The 26,294-nt window shown below is 37.4% G+C and overlaps 1 protein-coding gene across 5 annotated transcripts; it reads left to right on the forward strand.

Annotated features, from left to right (window-relative positions):
• On the forward strand, positions 1-25,845 carry EIF3A (eukaryotic translation initiation factor 3, subunit A). Of its 5 annotated transcripts, none has more exons than XM_014550586.1 (22): positions 1-201; positions 358-494; positions 873-1,036; positions 2,462-2,661; positions 3,772-3,980; positions 4,902-5,073; positions 5,294-5,398; positions 5,787-5,885; positions 7,413-7,529; positions 7,776-7,961; positions 8,550-8,897; positions 9,289-9,393; positions 9,476-9,589; positions 11,249-11,371; positions 11,898-12,051; positions 13,063-13,247; positions 17,231-17,319; positions 18,099-18,970; positions 21,840-22,041; positions 23,365-23,546; positions 24,620-24,887; positions 25,685-25,845. In XM_014550586.1, exons 1-21 carry the CDS (start codon positions 64-66, stop codon positions 24,847-24,849), a joined length of 4,131 nt encoding a protein of 1,376 aa, XP_014406072.1. In that variant the 5' UTR covers positions 1-63; the 3' UTR covers positions 24,850-24,887; positions 25,685-25,845. The 5 variants fall into 5 exon arrangements, with proteins under 5 accessions (XP_014406072.1, XP_014406073.1, XP_005879738.1 ...); XM_014550587.1 differs by having other exon boundaries at positions 18,099-18,703; positions 18,734-18,970; positions 24,620-25,845; XM_005879676.2 differs by having other exon boundaries at positions 18,099-18,488; positions 18,519-18,970; positions 24,620-25,845.
• Positions 25,846-26,294: the final 449 nt, after the last annotated feature.

Raw genomic sequence — 26,294 nt, forward strand, 5'->3', positions numbered from 1 at the left:
ACCTTTTCAGAATTTCTTGAGGTTGGCAAAAAGCAACCTGCTTTGGATGTTCTTTATGATGTTATGAAAAGTAAGAAACATAGAACATGGCAAAAAATACACGAACCAATCATGTTGAAATACTTGGAACTTTGTGTGGATCTTCGAAAGAGCCATTTGGCTAAAGAAGGATTATACCAGTATAAGAACATTTGTCAACAGGTATGAACAGAGCTGGGTTTAATATTTTTTTATAAGTGCATTTAGTAATTTTGAGTTTACCGTTCAAAGTAAATATATGCTATGTCATAAAATTTGCTTTTAAGATATTTTATGTTTTGTTGGGGAAAGTTTTATTTTTTTTTTTGTTTTTCTTAGGTGAACATCAAATCTCTAGAGGATGTTGTTAGGGCATATTTGAAATTGGCAGAGGAAAAAACTGAAGCCGCTAAAGAAGAATCCCAGCAGATGGTCTTAGACATAGAAGATCTGGATAATATTCAAACTCCTGAGAGGTATGTGGGTTAAACTGCTAATAAACTTTTCTGTGTTTTTCTATACATGTGTCTCCATCCTGATTTGAAGTAGGTGTTTATTAGAAAGATGGCTAATATTTGAGATTTCAAATGTATAGTAAACAAAAGAATCGTGTTAGTTAAAGTTCATAAAAGTGGAAAATTACAACCTTTAGATTGGTATGTATTAATTTAAATGGTTGTTCTATGGATTGGGAATTCACATACTTGGACACTAAGTGTGACAGCTTTATAGTGTGTCCAAAGTTGTAGGAAGAATATGTACTATTTTATAATGATTATTGGTTTTGGTGTTTTCGTCATGGCAAAGTAGGAAACCATGTCTAAAAATGTTTTCAATATATTTTGTTTTTGTAGTGTTCTCCTAAGTGCTGTAAGTGGCGAAGACACTCAGGATCGTACTGACAGGTTACTTTTAACTCCATGGGTTAAATTCCTGTGGGAATCATACAGACAGTGTTTGGACCTTCTTCGAAACAATTCTAGAGTAGAGCGTCTCTACCATGATATTGCCCAACAAGGTAAAACAAGAACTGATTTGAAAAGTTGACTTAAGAATATAATTTGCAGCCCAGGCCCTTGTCCTGGGCCCTGAAAGGTTGCTGGTTCGATTCCTGATCAGGGCACATGCCCAGGTTGTAAGTTTAATCCTGGTGGGTGGTGTATAGGAGGCAGCCGATCCATGTTTTGCTCTCATATCAATGTTTCACTTTCTCTCTTTCTCTTCCTCTCTCTCTCTAAAAAGCAATAATAATTTTAAAAAATCTTAACAAATAGATTTTGCAAAAGATTAACTGTTAATTTTACATAGTTTTTATCCCAGTTGAAATATTGGCATTCATTTGAATAGTAAATAAGTGACTTTTTAAGAAATTTGTTTTACTATTTAAGGTAATTTTATATGAAATGTATTTCATTGATGATTGAAAGACCTTTTAAAGTCATTTTGGAGTTTTCCAGATGATTGAAAAAATAAACTTTTTTATTGATATTTATTTTTATTATTAGAGAGAGAGGAAGGTAGAGGGATAGATAGAAGTATGGATGAGAGAAACATCATCGATTGGCTGCTTCCTGCATGCCCCCGACTGGGGATTGAGCCTGCAACCTGGCCATGTGTCTTGACTGGGAATGGAACTGCGACCTCCCGATTTATAGGACAACACTCAACTACTGAACCACACCAGCTGGGCGAAATATTAATGTTTTCATGACAGCAAGTAGTTCACGTGCACGTCTATACCACAAGTCCAAATTTGTACAGTTTTCATTAGTACAAAAGCTTCCTGTCTATGCAAGTTAGGTAACAAAGTTCATTGTACATTTGAACAGCATGGGGGTTAGGGGTGCTGACCCTCCATGCAGTTGAAAATCTCCATAGAACTTTTGACTCCCTAAAAACATAACTAATAGTCTACTGTTAGCTAGAAGTCTTACCAATAACATAATCAATTAACTCATATTTTATATAAGTATTACATGTTGTATTCTTATACTAAAGTAAGCCAGAGAAAAGAAAATGTTCAGAAAATTGTAATGAAGAGAAAATAAATTTACAGTACTTACTGAAAAAAACCTGTGTATAAGTGAACCTGCACAGTTCAGACCTGTATTGTTCAAGGGTCGTCTGTATTTCAGGCTAGAATTTTTTTGCTGTTTTAGGATTTGAAATAAGTGTTTGAAAGGTGAGTCCCTCTTAGACCCAAATTTGAATAATTCCTATTTGTAAACTCAGAACCATATTTTAGTCCTAGGACATGCTGATGACTATATCCAAAAGGTGGTCAGGGCACATGAAGTGAATTACAACTCTCATCACTTCTAAAGACATGATTAGTTTGGTAAATCTTACTTAAATAGTTGATCTTAATACATGAAATAAAACTTATTCAATACTTAAGTTGATTTTGGAAAGTACCTAATATATTTTATTTTTATGCTTATAGCTTTCAAATTCTGCCTCCAATACACCCGTAAGGCTGAATTCCGTAAGCTGTGTGACAATTTGAGAATGCACTTGTCTCAGATTCAACGCCACCACAATCAAAGTACAGCAATCAATCTTAATAATCCAGAGAGCCAGTCTATGCATTTGGAGACCAGGCTTGTTCAGTTGGACAGTGCTATCAGCATGGAATTGTGGCAGGTAACAGCCCATATTTCCCCCCTTCCTGAGTATCTTTATCTTGATATCTGTTGGTCAGTTTTAATAGGTGAGGGATTTAAGATTGTCTGATGGAGTAGGGAGAGTTCTGGACAGGGAATCTCAGAATATTTTGGTTCTAGGTGCCAGCTATGAAGTCTAGACCAAATCGCGTAATTTCTTTTGGACCCAGTTTCTTTCCATATAAAATAGTCCTCAGTGCTGCTTAATGTGTGAACTTTTTACTGGTTCGTGATAAATAAGTCTAGAGGAGAATATTACTGTATTTTGCAAAAGTATTGGTGGTGTCAGGTTGGAAATTAAAAAACAAAACTTGTCTTTTACTGTGAATAGAGAAGTGATGCACTGGATTTTCTCCTAGATTTCTTGGTGTTGCTTCGACTTAGCATACGTGATGAGTAATCAATCCTACGTTGGAGATCTCGGCCATGTTGGGAATCATTCTCTACTTGGCCTTTTCACACTAAGAATTTCACAAAGACATTTTCACATGATTCTGTAGTCATAAGTTGAAACTTTAATATATTTAATCCCCCCAAATCTAATTGAAATTACAGAGAAATCAATAATTTTTCAACCAGCTGAAAAATGGGATTTGATTTCCCACTGTTTTCTTAATGATAACTTCCTTTTTCTGTAGGGACACCCTTAAAATAACTACCTGATGAATTAAGGAGGAAAAAGTTATATAGAACACAAGAAAACGTGTTCATTATAGAAAATATGGATAAATATAAAGAAGACAATATTCATATATGATCTTATAACTCAGAATAACTTCTGTTGTGTTTTGTGTTCTTCCAGATTTTTTTTTATATATTCCCCCAAGTTGTGTGATGTTATACACATTTTTCTTAACAAGTCTGCTCTTTCTACTTTAAAGAGTTTTAAGAATTTTGTATTTTTGCAATTATGGCAGTTTTCAGAAATATATCAGATACTAGGTTACAGATGAATAAAAAGAACCACACATGAAAGCATTTTATTTGCCACTTTTATTAAGTGTTTTGTGCTTTAGGTTTCATAATGAGATTTGAATTAGATTTTTGTTTGGTGTAGAATGCAATGACTAATTTATACTCCTAATTTTAGGAAGCATTCAAAGCTGTGGAAGATATTCATGGGCTATTCTCTTTATCTAAAAAACCACCTAAACCTCAGTTGATGGCAAATTACTATAACAAAGTCTCAACTGTCTTTTGGAAATCGGGAAATGCTCTTTTTCATGCATCTACACTCCATCGTCTTTACCATCTATCTAGAGAAATGAGAAAGAATCTTACCCAAGAAGAGATGCAAAGGTAAGAATGTTATAGTTGGATAGAGCTGACATTATGAAACAAATATCTATTATTAAATGACATGGTAGTATGTTCTAGATTAGGGTTTCTCAACCTCTGCACTATTGATATTTGGGTTTGGATAATTCTTTATGGTGGGGGACTGTGCATTTAGGATGTTTAGCAGCATTCCTTTTCTCTACCCACTGGATTCCAGTAGCAGTCCTTCCAGTTTGTGACAACCAAAAGTGTCTCCAGATATTCTTCTTGTGTAGTAGCCTTTTTTTTTAAATTAGTTTTCCTTTATTATTTTTTAAAATCCTCATCCTAGGATATTTTTTCATTGATTTTCAGAGAGTGGAAGAGAGAGGGAAAGACAGAGAGAAATATTGATGTGCGAGAAACACATCGATTGGTTGCCTCCTACATGCACTCTGACCAGGGCCCGGGCACGGAAGGAGCCTGCAACCGAGGTACGTGCCCTTGACCAGAATTGAACCTGGGACCCTTTGGTCCACAGGCCGATGCTCTATCCACTGAGCCAAACTGGCTAGGGCTTGGGTAGTATTGATCTTCAGTAGCTATCTTGTCCAACTCTGCTTATAGTGCAATTGAGAAAAATGGAATATTAGAAATATAAAATACAGTGTTAAGGTATAAGCTTTCTATCCATATACAGGTATTTAAAACCTATTCTTAGAACAAATTTGACAGGAATAAGTGGGTGAAGTTTTTATTCTTAAGGTATTCATTTTAGTACGGTCCATTTATAAATAAATAATTTTATGCTTTAACGAATATTTATGAATATAGTTCACATTCACATGGTGATTTACATAGTCTGTCACTGGCATATGATACTAGATGGTTAAAGAGTAGTGTCTTTCTCTGCTTATCAAGTAACATTTACAGATTTAACAGATTTGTAATTTTGTTCTGCAGAATGTCTACTAGAGTGCTTTTGGCCACTCTTTCCATCCCTATTACCCCTGAGCGTACTGATATTGCTCGACTTCTGGATATGGATGGTATCATAGTTGAAAAACAACGGCGCCTTGCAACACTGCTAGGTCTTCAAGCCCCACCAACACGAATTGGCCTTATTAACGATATGGTTGGTATACATTTGAACATTCATATATCTGTACACACATAAATATGATTCGAACAGAAAACTGTATGGTCAGATTTTATAATTCATGATTAACTACTGGTGTTTGTTTTACTTGTTAATCATTTTTCAGATTTCTAATTCTGTATTTTTTTTTATCAGTTCACAATTCCAGTTGGAAATTTTCCTTTAGCAATTAAACTTTTTGTTTTGTTTACTGTAGGTTAGATTCAATGTACTACAATATGTTGTCTCAGAAGTGAAAGACCTTTACAATTGGCTGGAAGTAGAATTTAACCCCCTAAAACTCTGTGAGAGAGTCACAAAGGTAAGCCTTTGCATTTATGTTTGATTATATCACCATATAGCTTGTCCTAGTGCAGTTTTAGATATATTTCTATTTATTAAGAGAGAAGTATTATCCTATGTGTTTGAAGTCAGTGCACATTTCATTGTCTTTTTTCTTTGTGTCAAGAGAAAAGATATTTCTGATGTGCTAAACAAACCTGTGGAGGTAAATTAGCAGCATGGCTTGCCTTAGCCATTGCTGTCAGTCACCTTCAGACAAGTATTCATAGCTTCATTACACATTCTGCATTTTTTGTGTTGTGTTGATACTTTTGTCTAAGGAAACTGAAAAAATTCTGCTGTAGATGTTTTAGTATCTGTTACAAAGAAAATGTAAGTTTTTTTTTTAATTTAGTGGATTTTTATAGGTTCTAAATTGGGTTAAGGACCAACCTGAAAAGGAACCAGAGCTGCAACAGTATGTCCCACAGCTGCAAAACAACACCATACTCCGTCTTCTGCAGCAGGTAAAAATGAAAAATGGATGTTTTATGTAAGAACTAGAATTCCTTCCTTGATTGTTTTGATTGCAAAACTGAAAAATTTAGGAATGACATAGGAAGTGAAAGTCTCCCAAAATTCTATTCCCTGTCCAAAATTAGTCTTATCTATTTGATATGAAAAAAGAATTTTACAAAATTTACAACTGCTTTCTTTGTTGAACAGTGTCTTTGTACATTTTCCCTTGTTAGTAGGGTCTACCTTATTTCGTTTAATACCTACAAAGCTTTTCATTGTCTAAGGGTACTATGACTTATATATTCAGACTATTGATATAAATCTGTATTTCTAGGCTTTTTGCTATTAGAAAAAGGTTGCAGTGAGCATTTTACACTTCTCTTTGCATACTTCTGTGATTTCTGTAGCATAAGAATTAGTCATAGACTTTGCACGTTTAAAGCTTTAGTAGCTCCTGAAAAGAGTCTATTGTAAATGAGATAGCCTTTTCTCCTGCTTACACTAAGTATTATCAGTCTTTTAACATATTTTAGTCTGATTTCTTAAGTTTGAGTATTGTAGTTTATAATATGGCTTAAAAGTTTCTGTTTTGTCTTTCATTTGTTTCATTTGGGGGAGGAGCTTTTATTACATGTTCACTTCAGTATTTGCGCACATTTCATTGACCTGCTTTCTTGTATATGTGAGTAGCGTTATTTCTCATGTGCTATACAAATAGTTGAAGGCTAATTAGCAGTATAACTAAGTAGTAATGCTGCCAGTCTCCTTCAGACAAACAGTTTTATAAAAAGTGTTCAGGTGAATTAGGTAGCTGGTCTTTATCTGCAAATATGTAACCAGTTAGGTTTTTTTGTTTTGTTTGATGAGACTATGAAAAGATGATGCTTTTCTGAAATGGTATGAGGTGACGGTTTAAAGCAGCAGCTGCCAACCGGTGGTCTGTGGACCACTGGTGGTCTGTGAGGTCTGAAAGATTGGTGACCACTGGTTTAAAACACAGGACTTGGGTTTGAGAGCCTTTTATTGGAATGCCAAATCCAGCAATATACTGTTAACATAGCTACTCTGAGCTTCAACTTCTTTTCTCTGAAAAATGGGCATAATTTCTACTTCCCATCCTATCCTATATAATAAAAGCCTAATATGCTAAGTGTCGAACTGTTCGACCATTCGACCAGTTGCTATGACGTGCACTGACCACCAGGGGGTAGACTCTCTGACCGGTAGGTTAGCTTGCTCCTGGGGTCCAGCTGATCGGGACTGGGCGCAAAAGGCCAGACACAACCTGGAGCCCTCCTGGCCCGGATTGTGCACTGGTGGGGTCCCTTGGCCTGGTCTGCAGTGATCTGGCCGAAACTGGCTCTCCAACATTCCCCAAGGGGTCCCGGATTGTGAGAGGGCGCAGGCCAGGCCGAGGGACCCCACCTGTGCACGAATCTGTGCACCAGTCCTCTAGTGATTATTTAAGACTGCATATCAAAAATGCTGAATAAATGATAAGCTATTTTTAGTAACCTTGTGTTTTTTTTGTACAGGTGGCACAAATTTATCAGAGCATTGAGTTTTCTCGTTTGACTTCTCTGGTTCCTTTTGTTGATGCTTTCCAACTGGAACGTGCCATTGTAGATGCAGCCAGGCACTGTGACCTGCAGGTATGTGCTGTAAGGGGATACTGAGGGGGAAGGCAAGGCCTTTGAGGACTAAAAACACATAACTTTTGTTTCTTAGCTTTTGGTACATTGGCACTGATTTAAAGCTTTCCTGAGCTAATCTTGTAGGTTTTGTATTCAACATGCTTTCATTAATTTTTTTCTCAAGTTCAGTTGAAATTTTTTATCAGAAGTTTGACTTCATATATGCATGTAGACTTAACTATTGATAATAATTACTTTTCAAAGGTTCGTATTGACCACACTTCTCGGACCCTTAGTTTTGGATCTGATTTGAATTATGCTACTCGAGAAGATGCTCCACTTGGTCCTTATTTGCAAAGCATGCCTTCGGAACAGATAAGAAACCAGCTGACAGCCATGTCCTCAGTACTCGCAAAAGCACTTGAAGTCATTAAACCAGCTCATGTACTGGTATGCATCTTTGGGAGAAATAGACTACAGAAATTATGAGGGGCCCTTATGCTATGTTTTTCACAAAAAGGTTTAAGATGGTGTCTGAAAGAAGGGATTTAATATAGATTACCTATTCAGTTGTATTTGGTATTTTTATCAAATATCTTTATCAGATGTACAGAAGACTGAGATGCCTCCCATTGGGTAAAATAATACACCACATAATAATACAAGTATTGGGTGGGCGTACAACAGACCACACAATGATGATCCTAATAGGGAGTACTGTGATTGATTGAGCTTTGCCTTCATGCCTATGTTTTTTCCCTTGTTTGTGTGTTGTTAGTATTCTTCCCCGGCTTGAACACTTGAAAGGAGATTTGGTGCAGAGAAAAGTTGACCTAGCAAACACAGGTTTTTCAGCTATGTCATTGCTGTGGGAGTAGCGACATAGCATTTAGAACTGAGAGCTTGTAGTTTGAATAATGTCATCTTCTGTTACTAAATGCAAACACATAAGGGTAATGCCTCAGGATTATTTAGTAATTTTTGATGCCTAATACCATGGTATGTCACTTAATTTTTTAAATGCATTCGTTTTTGAAGCAAGAGAAAGAAGAACAACATCAGTTGGCTGTTACTGCATACCTTAAAAATTCACGGAAAGAGCATCAGCGTATCCTGGCTCGCCGTCAGACAATTGAGGAAAGGAAAGAGCGGCTTGAGAGTCTGAATATTCAGCGTGAGAAAGAAGAATTGGAGCAGAGGGAAGCTGAACTCCAGAAAGTACGGAAGGCTGAAGAAGAGAGGCTGAGACAGGAGGCAAAGGAGAGAGAGAAGGAACGGATCTTACAGGAACATGAACAAATCAAAAAGAAAACTGTTCGTGAGCGGCTGGAACAGATCAAGAAAACAGAACTGGGTGCCAAAGCATTCAAAGATATCGATATTGAAGTATGTAGCACATTACTCATTAAACTTATTTTTATCCAGATCTCTTAGAAGCACAGTCCTTTACCATTTATTGGGTTATTTGGTAGTTTCACTCATTTTGTTACGCAGGATTTATTAACTAAAATCTGTGAAGTAAGCATTTGTGTTTAATAGCTGTACAGTTTTTCACCACTGTTAAAACAGAGTTTGGGTATATGCATATTTTTTGTTCTTATAATCAAGTGGAAACGTGACTGTTGTAAAACATTTTTACATTGCTTAAATTTACCCACTGTATAAAAAGTAATTCAGGATTTGATTCTAGAAGCAGTGCTCCATATTTCTTTTACATTCTTTTTTTTCTTTTCTTTTACATTCTTATTAATGATTGTGCATTTCTATTACCTTTCAGGATCTTGAAGAACTGGATCCAGATTTCATCATGGCTAAGCAGGTTGAACAACTAGAGAAAGAAAAGAAGGAACTTCAGGAACGCCTGAAGAATCAAGAAAAGAAGGTAAATGAAAGAACTGGTAAAATTTTAACATGTCAGATTAAAAGATTTTATTTTAAACTATATTTATTTTCATGTTATTCAGATTGATTATTTTGAAAGAGCTAAACGCTTGGAAGAAATCCCTCTAATAAAAAGTGCTTATGAAGAACAGAGAATTAAAGACATGGATCTGTGGGAACAACAAGAAGAAGAAAGAGTAAGATTTTAATTTAATTGAAATATTTTTAGACTGTAAGCTATAATTAAATCCTCTGTCACTAATGGGACCAGGATATCAAAATTGATTTATTTTGTTAATCCTTAGGAAAGGATATTTTCCATTGATTTTGGGGGAGAGTGGAAGAGAGGGGATGATGAGAGAAACACATCAATTGGTTGCCTCCTGTTCCAGCTCTGACTAGGGCCTGGGCTTGGGAGGAGCCTGCAACCAAGTTATGTGCCCTTGACTGGAATCGAACCTGGGACCCTTTGGTCTGCAGGCCGATGCTCTATCCATTGAGCCAAACCAGCTAGGGCAAAACTGATTTGTTTTGTATTCTTTTGCCAGAAATGGTGTGCTTTAGTGGGTGCATACTAACAGATTGGTGGACAGATAGACATTTTTAGAGTGAGATTAAAAAATGAAACTTATGCCCTAACTGGTTTGGCTCAGTGGATAGAGCCTCGGCCTGCAGACTGAAGGGTCCCAGGTTCGATTCCGGTCAAGGGCATGTACCTTGGTTGCGGGCACATCGCCAGTAGGTGGTGTACAGGAGGCAGCTGATCGATGTTTCTCTCTCATCGATGTTTCTGACTCTCTATCCCTCTCCCTTCCTCTCTGTAAAAAGTCAATAAAATATATTTTTTTAAAAAATGAAACATAAAATACAAAGTACAGCTGAAAAGTTTAGTTTTTAAAAACACCTTTATGGAGATAGAATTCACACACCATCATGTGCAGCTTTTTAGTACAGAATTGTGCAACTATCTAATTTTATAACATACCCCAAAATAAGCTTGGTACCCATTTATCAGTTATTCCTCGTGTCCTTTCTACCATTAATCTTTTTTGCCTTTAGATTTGCCTATTCTGGGTATTTTAGGTAAATGGAATCATACAATATGTTGTTTTCTGACTAAACAGCTGCATCTATAGTTTTGTTAGTCTTTGTTTACCTAATGATACAAAAGTAAGGTTTGCTTGTAGTAGCAAAATTTGTAATAAAAAGAAATGACTTGGTTGTGGTTAAAAAAAGAGTAAAGTAACCACAGGCAGGAGACAGTGTACATTTGTGAGGACTGCAGTGTGGAGAACACAGCCCCTTCTCAGATTCCATTGGATTGTTGTCATTCTGGGACAAGTGTTGCCGGTTCTTCCAAATTTTTTTAGAAGTTGAAATTTTTGTGATACAAAATTAGGAAAAGTGCTGCAGACCAAATGAAATATTTGAGATGTTTTGCTGCAATCTCTTCCCTGAAGCTTTCCATTTTTTTCTCTTGTGACACACAAGGAAAAGCCTTCTTCAATCTGTAGTTCATCTTGCTTGAACCTCCAGTTGTTTTTAAGGAAGAAATGCCTTTAATAATTCAACCGTAGTGCTTACTACCATTTTTTGGTGTTTTACCATATACATAGTTATAGTTTTTCCTTTATAAAAATTTGTGCTACTGTGGGCCAAATAAAAACGTTCTTGCAGATATCTCGATTATCTATCTCCCCGATTGCCTTCCTAGGGACCTGTTGGCATGAAGGATAGATAGTAAGGTTGACGAGGCACAGGAGCTGCTTGTATTCTGCAAGGATATGTCAGGATTTGGGGTAAATTAGTAATCAGATAATGTACGCTTTGGAAATTTAACTATTATGTATTTGCAGATTACTACTATGCAGCTAGAACGGGAAAAGGCTCTTGAACACAAGAATCGAATGTCACGAATGCTTGAAGACAGAGATTTATTTGAAATGCGACTCAAGGCAGCACGACAATCTGTTTATGAGGTACATTTATGGTTTCAGGGAAATGTTCATGAGTTTTAGTTTTGCCTTAAGGGTTCTTCTATACAGTAGCACATTTTGTATTGAGCTAACACATATAATGTTACCATTTAAATAATATTTTAATAGCACATTTCTTGAAAATATTTTCTAGACTAAGTAGTCAACCATCACTATTTTTCTAAAGGCGATGGTGGGCTGCATAAAATTTGCAGTTGATACAAGCTTTTGTTTACTATTTACAGAAAGAAAAAATCAAGTATCCTGCTCTTCACGTTCTAATTTAGTCATTCATTTTAGTTTGTATGTTGACAGGCCCACTTAATGTTGTCAACAATTTACGTGTTTAGAAATTTGGTTGAGAAAACCTTCAATCATTTGGAAATTCTGGTTTTTATACTTGAAGGTTGCTTTTTATGGTTCCAGGGAACCTGGAATGCTTTTGTAAACTGAAAACTTCCTGCTAGTTTTGTAGCTCTTCCAAAAAACTTGATATATATATTTTTTAATTTGGGGTAACCAATTACAGGAAAAACTTAAACAGTTTGAAGAGCGATTAGCAGAAGAAAGGCATAATCGCTTGGAAGAACGTAAAAGGCAACGTAAAGAAGAACGCAGAATAACCTACTATAGAGAAAAGGAAGAGGAAGAGCAGAGGAGGGCAGAAGAGCAAATGCTAAAAGGTAACTATACCAAGATTGGAAGTGGGATTACACAAGGTTGATGTTAGGTCAGTTTATAGCAGTCTTATTTAGAAAATAAATGAATTGAGAGGTAGGGATCATTGACTTATTAACTGCAACTAACTAGTTCTCAGTTTCTGGGATCTTAACTTTAGTTTTATGTGAAGATATGTCTTATCAGCTGAATCTCACATTTTTGGTGTTCTTTTAAAAATCAATACCTTTAAATTTTTTATCACTATATTCTGTGTAGTATTCACATTTATTTAGGAATATCTGTCAGATGAAGTCTGTCAAATGCTCCTTTATCTGGTTATCAGAGATGCTCAGGATTTGAGGAGGGATTCCTATTATCTTCTTAAGTCATTACAAAACTATTAATAATGAATGGCATAATTCTTTTTTCTCAAATATCTTCTGTCCTTTAGCTGATGGTAAGATATTTTTAAATTCTTAAAAAGGATTTACTTCTATATTATGCATGTTTAATACCAAAAAAGTAGATCTAGAACTAAAGGAAAGGTGCAGGTAGGAGGCACACTGTCTAACCCAGTGGTCGGCAAACCGCGGCTCGCGAGCCACATGCGGCTCTTTGGCCCCTTGAGTGTGGCTCTTCCACAAAATACCACGTGCGGGCGTGCACGTACAGGGAATGTTGTGGAGTGAAAGAAAATGTAGTGTTGAGGATTGAGAAAAGTATGTTGAGATGGTTTGGACATAGAGAGAGGATGAACAAAAGGAGATAGACAAAACAAGTATACAAGATGAGTGTGAATGAGTGAGTTGGAAGGGGTCATCCTCAGCGAACGTACCTCATTCAGATTGAGGACGTTTTTAGCAAAGGCCAGCTTAGGAGTACCCTAATTAAGTTAATAACAGTGTACCTACCTATATAGTTTAAGTTTTAAAAATTTGGCTCTTGAAAGAAATTCCAATCATTGTACTGTTGATACTTGGCTCTGTTGACTAATGAGTTTGCCGACCACTGGTCTAACCTAATACATTATATAGAGCGTGAAGAGAGAGAACGTGCAGAACGGGCAAAACGTGAGGAAGAGCTTCGAGAATATCAGGAGCGGGTCAAGAAGTTAGAAGAAGTAGAAAGGAAAAAACGCCAAAGGGAGTTGGAAATTGAAGAAAGGGAGCGTCGTAGAGAGGAAGAGAGAAGACTTGGTGAAGATCCACTTTCTAGAAAGGTGAGTATATAAACATTGCTTTCCCTGGGATGACTTGTTCTCTTTACGATAGATATATGTCAGTGTATATGTCAATGTCTGGGCTTGGTGTTTTGAACTAGTTCCATTCACGTCTCTGAAAGTCTGGTATTGCTTTGTCTTCCCAAAGACAGAAGGTTCGTAAAGGGAGAAAATTAAACTTCTGTTAGTGAATCTGAGATTTTTTATAGACTTTGGTCTATTGTACTTGTCAGTCAGAACGAATCTCCATAAGACTAAGTAGTTGACAGAGTATAGCACTCATTAGTGCTATGGAAAGAGGGACTGTTCTGTGTTTCTAAGAAGGAGTTGCTGCGAATTAAAAGAATGATGTGAGTTCTCTTAACTCCTTGGCACTTGAAGTTGATGGACCATCAATATTCAGCATCCCTTGGGAGCTTGTTAGAAATTCAGAGTCTCAGGCCCAGCACCAAACCTTCTGAATCAGAACCTGCTTTTTTTTTTTTTTTTTAAATATATTTTATTGATTTTTTTACAGAGAGGAAGGGAGAGGGATAGGGAGATAGAAACATCGATGAGAGAGAAACATCGATCAGCTGCCCCCTGCACACTCCCCACTGGGGATGTGCCCGCAACCAAGGTACATGCCCTTGACTGGAATCGAACCTGGGACCCTTGAGTCCGCAGGCCGACGCTCTATCCACTGAGCCAAACCGGTCAGGGCCAGAACCTGCTTTTTAATGAGATTGCCAGTCAGTCCCAGTGCTGCTCTGTTATATTTAATATGCAGCTGTTTCCTCTCCCACTATCTTGAGTCTTTAATTCCCTCTCCTGACTGGTAGTACGTTACCCACTTTAATCACCAGAGTTTTGAATCCCTATCCTTTCCGTTCCTATATTCCTGCCTTACTTCAGTTTTCTTCCTGGTCTTACTATTCTTCCTGGTCATAATCTTCCCCCAGCACCAGACCTTCCTCTACATTGTGAACTGCTTGGTTTTTCATACTGCATATTTGATCATTACACCTGCTCTTGGGTTTCAAACCTTCCTTTGATTGGTACTCATTACTTGGAACCAAAGGTTAAAACATGTCTTAGTAGTTAAGGCCTTTCATGTTTACTGCTTTTTCATTAGCTTTTCTTAGTCATCTATACTTCAGCCAGACTGAGCTAGTTTTGTGCTTTATCATGTGTCTGTGACATCTACCTGCATGCTCTTTGCTTTGCTTTTCTTCACTCCTTTATCTGTGCCATATCTTCACGAAGCCCTTATCTTTATTAGAGGAGTCGTTACTAAGTTACCCATGTAGGCTTCAATTTTAGTTTAATGTGTATGTGGATGATAGATTTTCATTTTTGTTACTCTTGTCACTAATTCCTATTTTTTACTTTTTTGTTATTGGTGATTGTGGCTTATATGGTTTCCAATTTTTTTAAGTTTAGTACATTTTCCCTTGTGTTATAAAACATGGTCTGTTTGTGGTTTTTTTTTTTTTAAACATGGTCTGGTTTTATGAGTATTTTCTCTTGGGCACAAATTTCTATGTGTATGTATGAAACTAGAGCTGTTGTGTTATCTAATTTGCGCCATCCTGTTGACTTATGGGAACTTCATCTTCTGAAGAACTTGAGGTAACTTATCTGTGATTGTGGGTTTCCAAGTTTTTTCTTTTAGTTTTTGCAAATCTGTGTTCATTCTTTTGCTCATTTTAACCTTTTGTTTCTGTTTTATACCCCTTTGTCCCCTACCTTCACCTTCTTTTAATTAGAGAGTTTTGAGTTTTTAGTCTTTTTTCTTTTAATGTTTTTATTGCTTTTTATAAAAGAAGGGAGAGGGAGAGAGAGGTAGAAACATCAAAGAGAGAGAAACATCAACATCGATCGGCTGCTTCCTGCAAGCATTCTGTTGGGAATTGAGCCTGCAACCCAGGCATGTGCCCTGATGAGTATTCGAACCAGAGACCTGGAGCATGGGTGGGCTCTCAACCACTGAGCAACATGGTCGGGTGGAGAGTGTTTAGTTTTATCTATTCACATTTAACATGGTAATTATTATGTACTTGTTTTATTCCTAATATATAGTTTGGAGCTTTTTATTTGCTTCCATGTGCCTGCCATTCCTTCTTTTCTTTAAGTCAAACTTAAGAACTTTGTTTTCTGCCTCTTCAGAACAAAACAAAATTCTGAGCATACCTTTATTTATGTTGTGTTGCAACCAGCTGCATGTTTTTACCCCCAGAGCATGAAAACATGTTCTCTATTTGAAGGACTCATTTAAGTTTTACAGCCATATTGGCAAACATGATTTAGTGTCAAGTATGTGTACACTGTATCACCTTTTCACCTTTGCAGATAACTTTGTTTTGTATTTTATCATCTTAATTTTTTCAGAATGTCTTTGTGTATGTCTCAAAAGAGGTTTTGTTTTTATCTCACAGTTGAACAATGGTTCAGTGGTTCAGCCAGTTCTAAATCCTCCTCCCCTAGAGGAGGATTTAGTACACATTGGGGCGGGGGTCTTGATAATATTCTTGGTAGACACTCTTTTATTCCTTGGAAGCTTTTATACTTTTCTCTATCTTGGGTTAAAGGGAGTTTAAGACTATGGTTAGATGCCTGCGTGTGTGGTCTTCATGAGTCATCCTTTTTGGCACATGTGCCCTTTCAGTCAGAGGATTTAATTTACTCAGCTTAGAGAAGATTGAATTTCCTTAACTTAGGGAATTTTTTTTCTCCTTGTCTCTATTCTGGCCTTTCAAAGTTCTATTCTTTATTTCTTTTAATGTTTCATTTTTTCAACTCTGTCATTTTGTAACTAGTTTTCTGTGATTCCTGTTTAGTTTCTGTGTTTATCAATGGGGCCTATTCTGCTGTTGATCTACCAAGTGACTTAAAAAGTTTTGGCGGTCATGTTAATTTTTCAGAATTCTTTTCATTTGTTTAATGGCTCTCATAGCCACCCCCAAAATCTCCTTTGAAGTCCTAATATTTGTACTAAAACCTCATAAGTTGAATTCTTTGAATTTAATTTGCAGGATGAGTATGAATAGTAAGAGAAACTTGGTCTTCTGGGGTGGACGTTCCCTCCATTGGAGTTATGAATTACTATAACTGAAATTGAGTTAATCTTTTCTCCCACAATGTTCACTTGGGAAAGTCTCTTAGAACAACTCCCATTTTAAGAGATAGCCCAGATTCAGTAACTCTGATGGCAGATGACTTATCATCTGGCCATTCTTGTCCTTCACTGCTTCTTATTGTCAGTTGTTGAAGGCTTTTGTTGCCAAGACACTTTAAATTTTAAATTAAGATCCTCATATTCATCTACAAGGGATTATAGTTATTCTCAGCTTCTCAGATTTTATTTCAGTACTTCCATCCCACGCCTAGAGCTTGTTTTTAGTGTTCTTTTCTGACTTTGGCCTTATGTTATGTTTGTAGGACCGGTCAAGCTGTGTCAGAAGTGTTTGTGATTAAAATTATATGCATTACTTCTTACGGAGGTTGTACTACATTTACATTTTCACCTTAAGGGTATTGAGTATCTCTCACACCCTCTCCATAATTTCTATTGACAGCATAATATTTTGAAGAGGGAAATGTTAATCTAACCATCCCCTATTATACATTTCATTTGCTCCACCTCTGTTTAGTAGGCACTGTGATGTACATTTTGGGACACTCAGCTTTTTTTCACATAATCTTATAAGGGAATTTCTAGGTCAAAGAAAATCTATAGACATTTTAATGATTCTAGGAGGATGCTGCCAGATTGCTTGCAAGTGGTGTTTTATCAATTTATAAAGCCATCCACAATAGATGAGAATACGTTTCACTGTACTGTTGGTCTGATTTCAGATTAAAAGAGAAATAATTTAAAAACTTATTTATATTTAATGACTTAAGGTTGTTTAATATAAGTACAAAATGTTTGCATAATAATAACAGTAATTGGTAGTAATTGTTGCCAGTGTAATGCATCTTACTAACTTTGGTCAATGTAGGACTCTCGATGGGGAGATAGAGATTCAGAAGGCACGTGGAGAAAAGCACCTGAAGTAGATTCCGAGTGGAGGAGAGGCCCACCAGAGAAGTAAGTAGAGTTAAGGAAAATGGTACCGATCAATCATAGGTTCTGTTAATAATATCTGATTGGTGGTTTTCTAATTTGGTTGATTTTGTATGAGTGGGGAGAGGAGAGTTGTGAAGAATTGTGTGCATGTCTCGTACTGAAATGTTTTTCATAGTTTACTTCAACACTACTGTAATTGCTGACTTCTGACCATCTTGAGGAATGAGTTCTGGAATAGTACTGCAGTTAGAGTAAGAATGAACATTCCTGACGTTTTTCTTTTCCTTGAAATTTCTTAAGTAGATCAAACATCCTTTATAATGAAATTGCCAAGGCACTCCTGGAAAAGTGCAGATGCCCTTTTAAGGCAATTGTCTGCTTACTGGTTTATTGTTTGTTGATGTAATAGTTTGGATTTTGTGGTTTTGTTTTTTGTTTTTAATTAGAACATATTGTAGGAGTAGGTTTAATGGATTTATACTGAAGTGATTTTTAAAAGTGAAGTAATTCCCAAAAGCACCATGTGCTTTTTAAGAAAATTATTCTTGCCCTAACCGGTTTGGCTCAGTGGATAGAGCGTCGGCCTGCGGACTCAAAGGTCCCAGGTTCGATTCCGGTCAAGGGCATGTACCTTGGTTGCGCGCACATCCCCAGTGGGGAGTGTGTAGGAGGCAGCTGATCGGTGTTTCTCTCTCATTGATGTTTCTAACTCTCTACCCCTCTCCCTTCCTCTCTGTAAAAAATCAATAAAATATATTAAAAAAATTATTCTCAAAGATGTTTGGCTTGTTGCTCTGTAGGGAGTGGAGACGTGGAGAAGGGCGAGATGAGGAAAGGCCTATTAGAAGAGATGAAGATCGCCCAAGGCGGTTGGGGGAAGATGAAGAGAGAGAGTCTTCTCTTAGACTAGAAGATGATCGGATTCCCAGGCGGGGCATGGATGATGACAGAGCCCCCCGACGTGCTCCTGATGAAGATAGGTTCCCTCGCCGTGGGGCAGATGATGACCGGCCTTCCTGGCGCAATGCAGATGATGACAGGCCCCCCAGACGAATTGGCGATGACGACAGGCCTCCCAGACGACTCGGTGATGATGACAGGCCTCCCAGACGACTCGGTGATGATGATAGGCCTCCCAGACGAATTGGTGATGACGACAGGCCTCCCAGACGAATTGGTGATGACGACAGGCCTCCCAGACGAATTGGTGATGACGACAGGGGAAGCTGGCGGCATATGGATGATGATAGACCACCTAGACGAGGACTGGATGAGGACAGAGGAAATTGGCGGGCAGCTGATGAGGACAGAGGACCAAGACGTGGTATGGATGAAGATCGGGGGCCGCGGCGAGGAGGTGCTGATGATGAGCGGTCATCCTGGCGTAATGCTGATGATGACCGAGGTCCAAGGAGAGGCCTAGATGATGACCGAGGTCCAAGGAGAGGCCTGGATGATGACCGGGGGCCCAGACGCGGGCTGGATGAAGATCGAGGACCTTGGAGGAACGCCGATGATGATAGAATTCCCAGGCGTGGTACAGATGATGACAGGGGTCCTTGGAGAAACATGGATGATGACCGGATCTCAAGACGGGCTGATGATGATCGGATTCCCAGCAGAAGGGGCGAGGACTCAAGACCTGGTCTCTGGAGACCATTTGTCAAGCCAGGTAAAATTCTGGGATTCAGAAATTCAGATTGGATTCTTTAGCAGGGGTCTTCAAACTACGGCCCGCAGGCCACATTCGGCCTGCCTAAAACATTTGTTTTTTTACTTCAAAATAAGATATGTGCAGTGTGCATAGGAATTTGTTCATAGTTTTTTTTTAAACTATAGTCTGGCCCTCCAATGGTCTGAGGGACAGTGAACTGGCCCCCTGTTTAAAAAGTTTGAGGACCCCTGCTTTATAGACTATTTGATGTATTTACAAGTAGAAAGTGAAAGTTTTACACAATCTAGTCTCCACTGTTATATAGATGATAGCAGGTTGTTCCAAACAAGGAGTATCTCAAATGACTACATTTTTTTTAATTAAAAAAGGTTATTTTTCAACTGAAAAAAAACACACAAATTTTAATTGATATACGAGAGATTGGTCTATATTCCTATTAGTTTTTAAGTAAACTGATCTTTTATCTTTTCTTGAATATCTCTGCAGTGACTTATGTCAAAGATTACTTACCTTCAATGTCCCACACAAATGACCACCTTTTTTCTCTTTGTTTCCTTTTGCCTTTTGACTGCTTCTTTAAGGGCTCTTCTTCATGTGTCCATACCTTCAGTGTCCTTGCTCTTCAGGTTCTGTTCTGGACCAGCCTTCCTGTAATAAACGTTTGTCTGTACTCTTGGCAAACGTGATTATTCTCACAGCAAGAGCTCATTTCCTTATTTGCCAGTCTTAGGCCTGATCATCTTTTCATACTTTACTGTTTTGAGTAATTGTGTACAAGTCTGTGACTTTTACCGTCTCCAGATGACACCTTCAGACCTGGTGTTTCCATCTGTATACTGTACACAGCACATCTCTACCTGGAAGTGTAACTGACACTTCATACACAAACACTCTACCCACATGCATACATACAAGCACCTGCTTCTCTTTGGTGTTCCACTTTCAAGCTAATTGTATAAGCTGCAAATCTGGAAGTTCTTTGCTCTTTCATCCTTTAAGTTAAAGCTTTTATTTCAGTTCTATCTTATCAATGTTCCTTAAGCCCACCCACTTCTATTTCCCCTGCATGTACTTGGGTCTGGAACACCATCATTCTTTCTTTGAACTCTTGCTGTTACTGGTCTCTGCTGGCTCTCCCACCCCCAATTCGAGTTTTTGTGCAATAACCAGTGCAATCTGTTCTAAATGCAAGTTTAAATGAGCGGCTTCCTTGCCTTTACCCTTTGTGGTTTCTGTTGTACACTTCTGTCTCTTCTAGTCTCACTTCTTTCTACTGTCTAGCTGCGTGACTTTGGGTGAGCCACTTAACTTTCTGTGCCTCATGTAAAATGGGGATAACAGTATAGTCAATTCTCCTTAAGTGGTGATAGTTGTGTTACATAAAGTCTCTGAATTCTGAACCATTTGCTCCCAGGGAAAAGACAAGGTAGGTTCCTATGAGCCTTTTAGTCACAAGTTTTGTCAACCAGTCAATACATAACTTGTTTTTTATATTTCTATTTAAAGATACCTTATTTAATATATAGTATTGATTCACTAACATTGAACTCATAACTAAAGCATTGTAATATTTTCCTGAATGAGCTTATCTAACACAAATATTTTCTCCCATCCATTGCCTTCTTTGCTTGGGAACACGAGAACATTTCGGCCCAATCCTTGGAGGCCATTTTAAACAGTGAAATCACCGACCAAAAGCTCAAAAAATGCAAAACTAGACCTCCAGTAGGATACTTAGTTGAAGTATGAGAGATGCAGCAAGAAGGCAAGTGTTGCCTTATCCAACTTCTGCTGAAAATGTACTTGTCAGGTGACTCAAATATTTTGCAACTTTGCACATGTCTGCAAGTGACTATAAAAGTTCTTGAGTATTAATTTTGGAGGTATAAATTTTAGCATACAGGCAAATTAGCAAATATGAACTCTACTTAGCTCAGAGTTTGGAATAGTGCTATGGCACGTGGTAATATAAATGCTAACAGCAATAATAATTATTAGCCTTAAAACTGTAATACATTTTCATTGAAATCTCTGTTGCCTTTGGCCTCTTTTTTGTGCATATATAAATAAATAAAATGGCCCTAGCAGGTTTGGTTCAGTGGATAGAGCATCGGCCCTCAGACTGAAGGGTTCTGGGTTCAATTCCAGTCAAGGGCACGTACCTTGGTAGCAGGCTCGATCACCGGCCCTGGTCTGGGCATTTGCAGGAGGCAACCAATCGATGTGTCTCTCTCACATCAATCTTTTTCTCTCTGTCCTTTCCCTTCCATTCTAAGAATTAATCGAAAAATATCCTTGGCTGAGGACTAACTAAATGAAATGTTTCTATATTTGGACATTCCCTGGATAGTGTGAGGTGCTGGGCAGGGTCCAAGGATTTATCCTTCATGATTGCATGGATGGTAAATGGTGGAGAGCAGGAATATGACAGGAAAGAGTGCTTTTGTTTTGAAAATGTGGCACAGTCTAAATGAATACATAACTGGGGCCCTGTCTTTAGAGATCTAGCTCCTACCCTCCACCCTTTAAGTTTTCTGCTTAAGTGAGTTATTTATCATCAAAACATTATACCCAAAAATAACTACATACAGGACACTCAACCAGGACTATAAAAGTTTCTTATGTCATGTGTTCCTGTGTGTTAGAGAAACAGGATAGGTAGTCACAAATAGGAGCTGGGGATCTTATGAAATGATGTAAGTGGCTTTGGTTTTTTTTTTAGTTTTTTTTTTTTTTTAAGGAGGTTGGAGTGTCTTAAATTAGTATTTAGAATGGTGCTGGATTAATGTCAACATTAAGATCTCTAGTCATAGTTGCCAATCTGTGTTTCTTTAGTGGAAAATATTTTTGCTTCTTTAAAAAATAGGTGGATGGAGAGAGAAGGAAAAAGCCAGAGAAGAAAGTTGGGGTCCACCTCGAGAATCAAAACCACCAGAAGAACGTGAATGGGACAGAGAAAAAGAAAGAGAGAGAGATAGTCAAGATCGTGAAGAGAATGACAAGGATCCAGAGAGAGAAAGGGACAGAGAGAGAGATGGGGATCGAGAGGATCGCTTCAGAAGACCGAGGTTTGATATTTGAATTAAAACTATCCATGGAGTTACATATTCCTGAATATTCCTAACCATTTTTGAGAGATGGTTTTCCTCATTCCTCCCTCGGCCAATATTTATCAGAATCATGGACTTAAAAGAAATTTTTTTAGCTGTCATTTAATTCAATGTTCCTTCTTTTTTTTTTTTAAAATATATTTTATTGATTTTTTACAGAGAGGAAGGGAGAGAGATAGAGAGTTAGAAACATCCATGAGAGAGAAACATCGATCAGCCGCCTCCTGCACATCCCCCACTGGGGATGTGCCCGCAACCAAGGTACATGCCCTTGACCGGAATCGAACCTGGGACCTTTCAGTCCGCAGGCCAACGCTCTATCCACTGAGCCAAACCGGTTTCGGCCAATGTTCCTTCTTAACAAAGAATGAAAATAGAAGCACGAGCTGTGTTGCTGTCTACATGTTATTTAACTCTCTGGTAGTGGAGCAAGTCCAGGTATCTTTACCAGTCCATTGCTTTTTCCCTCTGGTTTAGGTCAATTTTATTGCCCTTAAGTTATTAAAAGCCCCTTTACTTTTAAAAAAATTGCCTATTGGGGTGACATTGGTTAATAAAATTGTATAGGTTTCAGAAAGCCCCTTTACTTTTATTAGTGGTAATTCTTTTTTCTTTTTTATTTTTTTAAAATATATTTTATTGACTCCTCACAGAGAGGAAGGGATAGGGATAGAGAGTTAGAAATATCGATGAGAGAAACATCGATAAGCTGCTTCCTACACACTCCCCACTGGGGATGTGCCCGCAACCAAGGTACATGCCCTTGACCGGAATCGAACCCGGGACCCTTGAGTCCGAAGGCTGATGCTCTATCCGCTGAGCCAAACCGGTTAGGGCATTAGTGGTAATTCTTGCTTGCTTCTTTTGGCCATAGTGGTTTTATACGGATAAATCTAGGCCATCACTGTTTAATAGAATTTTCTACAGGGATGAAAATGTCCTATACCTGTAATGTCCATTATGGTAGCCAGAGTCCATTTGTGGCTGTTGACCATTTGGCATATTGTTAGTGCTCCTGAGGAAATGTCTTGATTTTATTTTAGTTAATATAAACTTAAGGAGCCACAGATAGATAGTGGCTTCTGTGTTGGACAGCACACATCTAGATTTTCTTATTTGACTGCCACTCCTGAGGCATTAGATTGAGATTAAGTGATGAGTTTAAACTTTATCCCTTTTATATTAATAAACTCTCTGAGGACCATGTAATATAATATATTCACTATAACTCCCCATATAGTCTAACACCAGAACTTAACATGTCATTTTGAATGGCTGCAGGGATGAAGGTGACTGGAGAAGAGGGCCAGCTGAGGAAGCTTCAAGCTGGAGAGATTCAGGTCGCCGTGACGATAGGGATAGAGATGACCGCCCACGTGTGAGGGATGATCGCCGAGATCTAAGAGAAAGACGAGATGACAGAGACCGCAGAGGACCTCCTATCAGATCAGAGCGTGAAGAAGGTACAGATGGTCTACACAGCTGCTGAACCATTAGAGAACCATTACTGGGGAATTTTGGATTTTTAAAATCTTATAAATTTATATGGACACCAAAAATAAGATAGTGGATTTTCAAAAATATTTTATTGATTTTTTTTTTTTTTTTTACAGAGAGAAAGGGAGAGGGATAGAGAGTTAGAAACATCGATGAGAGAGAAACATCGATCAGCTGCCTACTGCACACCTCCTACTGGGGATGTGCCTGCAATCACGGAACATGCCCTTGACTGGAATTGAACCTGGGACCTTTCAGTCCGCAGGCCAACGCTCTGTCCACTGAGCCAAACCAGTTAGGGCAAGATAGTGGATATTTATTCAATTTAGAATTCATGGTTCTCATAAACTTAAGTCAATGGTTGCTCTGTGAAGTTAGCTTATCTCTAAATTCAAAGTATAGTAGTAGACTAAATTGGATAGTAAGCAAAATATAGATAAAAAGTTTAAATGAGGAAACAGTTTATCAGTTCTTGAAAAGTAAGATAGTAGATTAATACAAAGTGTAAATAAAACATTCTCTGAAATTATAGCAATTGAAACTTTAGTAGAAAAATACTTTTAATATTTAAAATGACCATTGCACATAAGTAATTGTCTCACAAGCTTTTAATATTATGTTAGTACAACTGGATTATAAGGGTATTTCTTCTATTATAGCAATAATGAAAAAATATTCTTATGGCTAATTAGTTGTTAAAACAAGAGCCCCAAATATCCTTTTAATTTTTGTCACTTTGTCTTAGTTTTTGTTTTTATAGTTAAAACAATTAGGACACTTCCCAGGCCAATGATTTCTTCTTTGCAAATTTGAGTTATATCTCTAAGTCTATATTCTTTTAAAGGTTCCGTCAGAAAATGTATCAAAATGATTAAAATGTATTTAGCTTTTATTGTTTTTTAATGGCAATTCTGTATTGTTACCTTCAATACAGAATTTCTGAGTAATTTGAGGCATTCCTTTTGCTGACGTTCTGTTTAGTCTCAGCCAATAGAATATAGTACAAACTTACTCTCTTTTCTTTAATTAAACTTTTTAGTAAGTTCCTGGAGACGTGCTGATGACAGGAAAGATGACCGGGCAGAAGAGCGGGATGTTCCTCGTCGTGTTCCTCCTCCAGCTCTTTCAAGAGATCGAGAAAGAGACCGAGACCGGGAAAGAGAAGGTGAAAAAGAGAAGGCCTCGTGGAGAGCTGAGAAAGATAAGGAATCTCTTCGTCGTACTAAAAATGAGACTGATGAAGATGGATGGACTACAGTACGACGTTAAGTCTCAAAATAATGGATTCAAACTCACGTCTTACATAGGTTTGATCACATTCAAGGATTATTATACTTGTGCTCAACCAGTCTAAATTGGATTCTTTAATGTTGTCTCACCATAACACAAAAAAAGCATGAACTTGTATTAATCCTATATAATAGATTGATCATGCACTGTATCCACAGAAGGTTGGAAAACCATGCCATTTTCTGGAATTTAAGGTGTTGGCATTATTTCATCAATCACTTGTTTACAAAAAAGAAAAACTAAAAAATAAATTTAAGATGTGAACCCTTCAGGTATTGAGTAACACCTGTATCTTGGTATAGACTGATCTTTTTTTCTTTTGATTTTGAAATATCTGATATTAATTTGGAATGAGGTAAGGTTCTGTTATAGAAAATGTATTTCAAGACTCTAAAGCAGGGAGTTGAAACAGTTTTCACACCATTAGCAGTTGAGACATACCTCTAGGTGTTTTGAGGTATCAACTAAATATAAGAAGTTTTTAGGTTCACTATAAGTGCAGTAAACATTACACACATCTGATACAGTGGGATTTTCTGCAGATTTTACTTGAAAGAAGGTGAGTATAAAGCAATTTGCAGTCATCATTGAAATGACGAGAATACTGCTGAAGTGTAAATCCAAAACAGTTACAGCTTTTAAATTTTAAAGCATTTGGTAAACTTATTGATACTTTTTCTGTTGCCAATAGCAAACTGCTTTTCCATTCATGGAGAATTCATGCCTTTCAAGCATTTTAAATATGACAATATTTATAAATGAGTGGTTTGGAGGAATTGTTTAAATTCTTTTTCTTAATTTCTTTTCTCTTTAGGATAGATCCTTCAACAAGTAATTTGTAGTAACGACTGTGTTGACTTCAATTCTGGAGTGTGGTAGCTGTGTTAAAGATAACGATTTGGTCTTATTGAAGCCAACACAGAACTTGCTGCTGTGTTTTTTCTTTAATGATAAATAAAATACTTACAGAATTTGTTTTTGTGTTGATTTGTGGTTATACTTAAACTGCTTTGTTTATAATGGTGATGTTTGCATATTCAGTTGTTGATCTTAACTTGAGTTTTACCCGTGCCATTAATTGTCTCATTGTGTAGTAGTGAAGAAAGTAACCTAAGTATACTAGAAAGCAAATGTGGCTAGGATGGTTGCCCTAAGACGTCCTTCATGAATTTGGACCCCTTAGTTTCCCTGTAATGTGTTGTCTCTGTGAGCTTATGCATTGCGTGTGTGTGTGCTGGTGTGCACGTGTGGGTGTGCAGTACTGTCTTGGGTCTTCCTCTGAAATTAGAAAAATCACAATTCAGAGAATGTTAGTTGCAACTTTATAGTGGCTGTAGGCACTTAACAAAATGCTGATCAGTATTTCAAGCGAGAACTCATCCGTGCGGCTGGCTACTTTTCTTTTAGTAGTTTTGGCAACCTAT

This window comes from Myotis brandtii, unplaced genomic scaffold (genome assembly GCF_000412655.1).
Source record: "Myotis brandtii unplaced genomic scaffold, ASM41265v1 scaffold604, whole genome shotgun sequence".
In the NCBI taxonomy this organism is placed as follows: Eukaryota; Metazoa; Chordata; class Mammalia; order Chiroptera; family Vespertilionidae; genus Myotis; species Myotis brandtii.

Bases quoted from the DNA above. Each gene is read 5' to 3' on its own strand.
- EIF3A (XM_014550586.1), top strand. From the start codon at position 64: ATGAAAAGTAAGAAACATAGAACATGGCAAAAAATACACGAACCAATC. The intron at 3,981-4,901 runs GTAAGAATGTTA...TTTGTTCTGCAG, and splicing joins ACCCAAGAAGAGATGCAAAG to AATGTCTACTAGAGTGCTTT. The intron at 9,590-11,248 runs GTAAGATTTTAA...ATGTATTTGCAG, and splicing joins AACAACAAGAAGAAGAAAGA to ATTACTACTATGCAGCTAGA.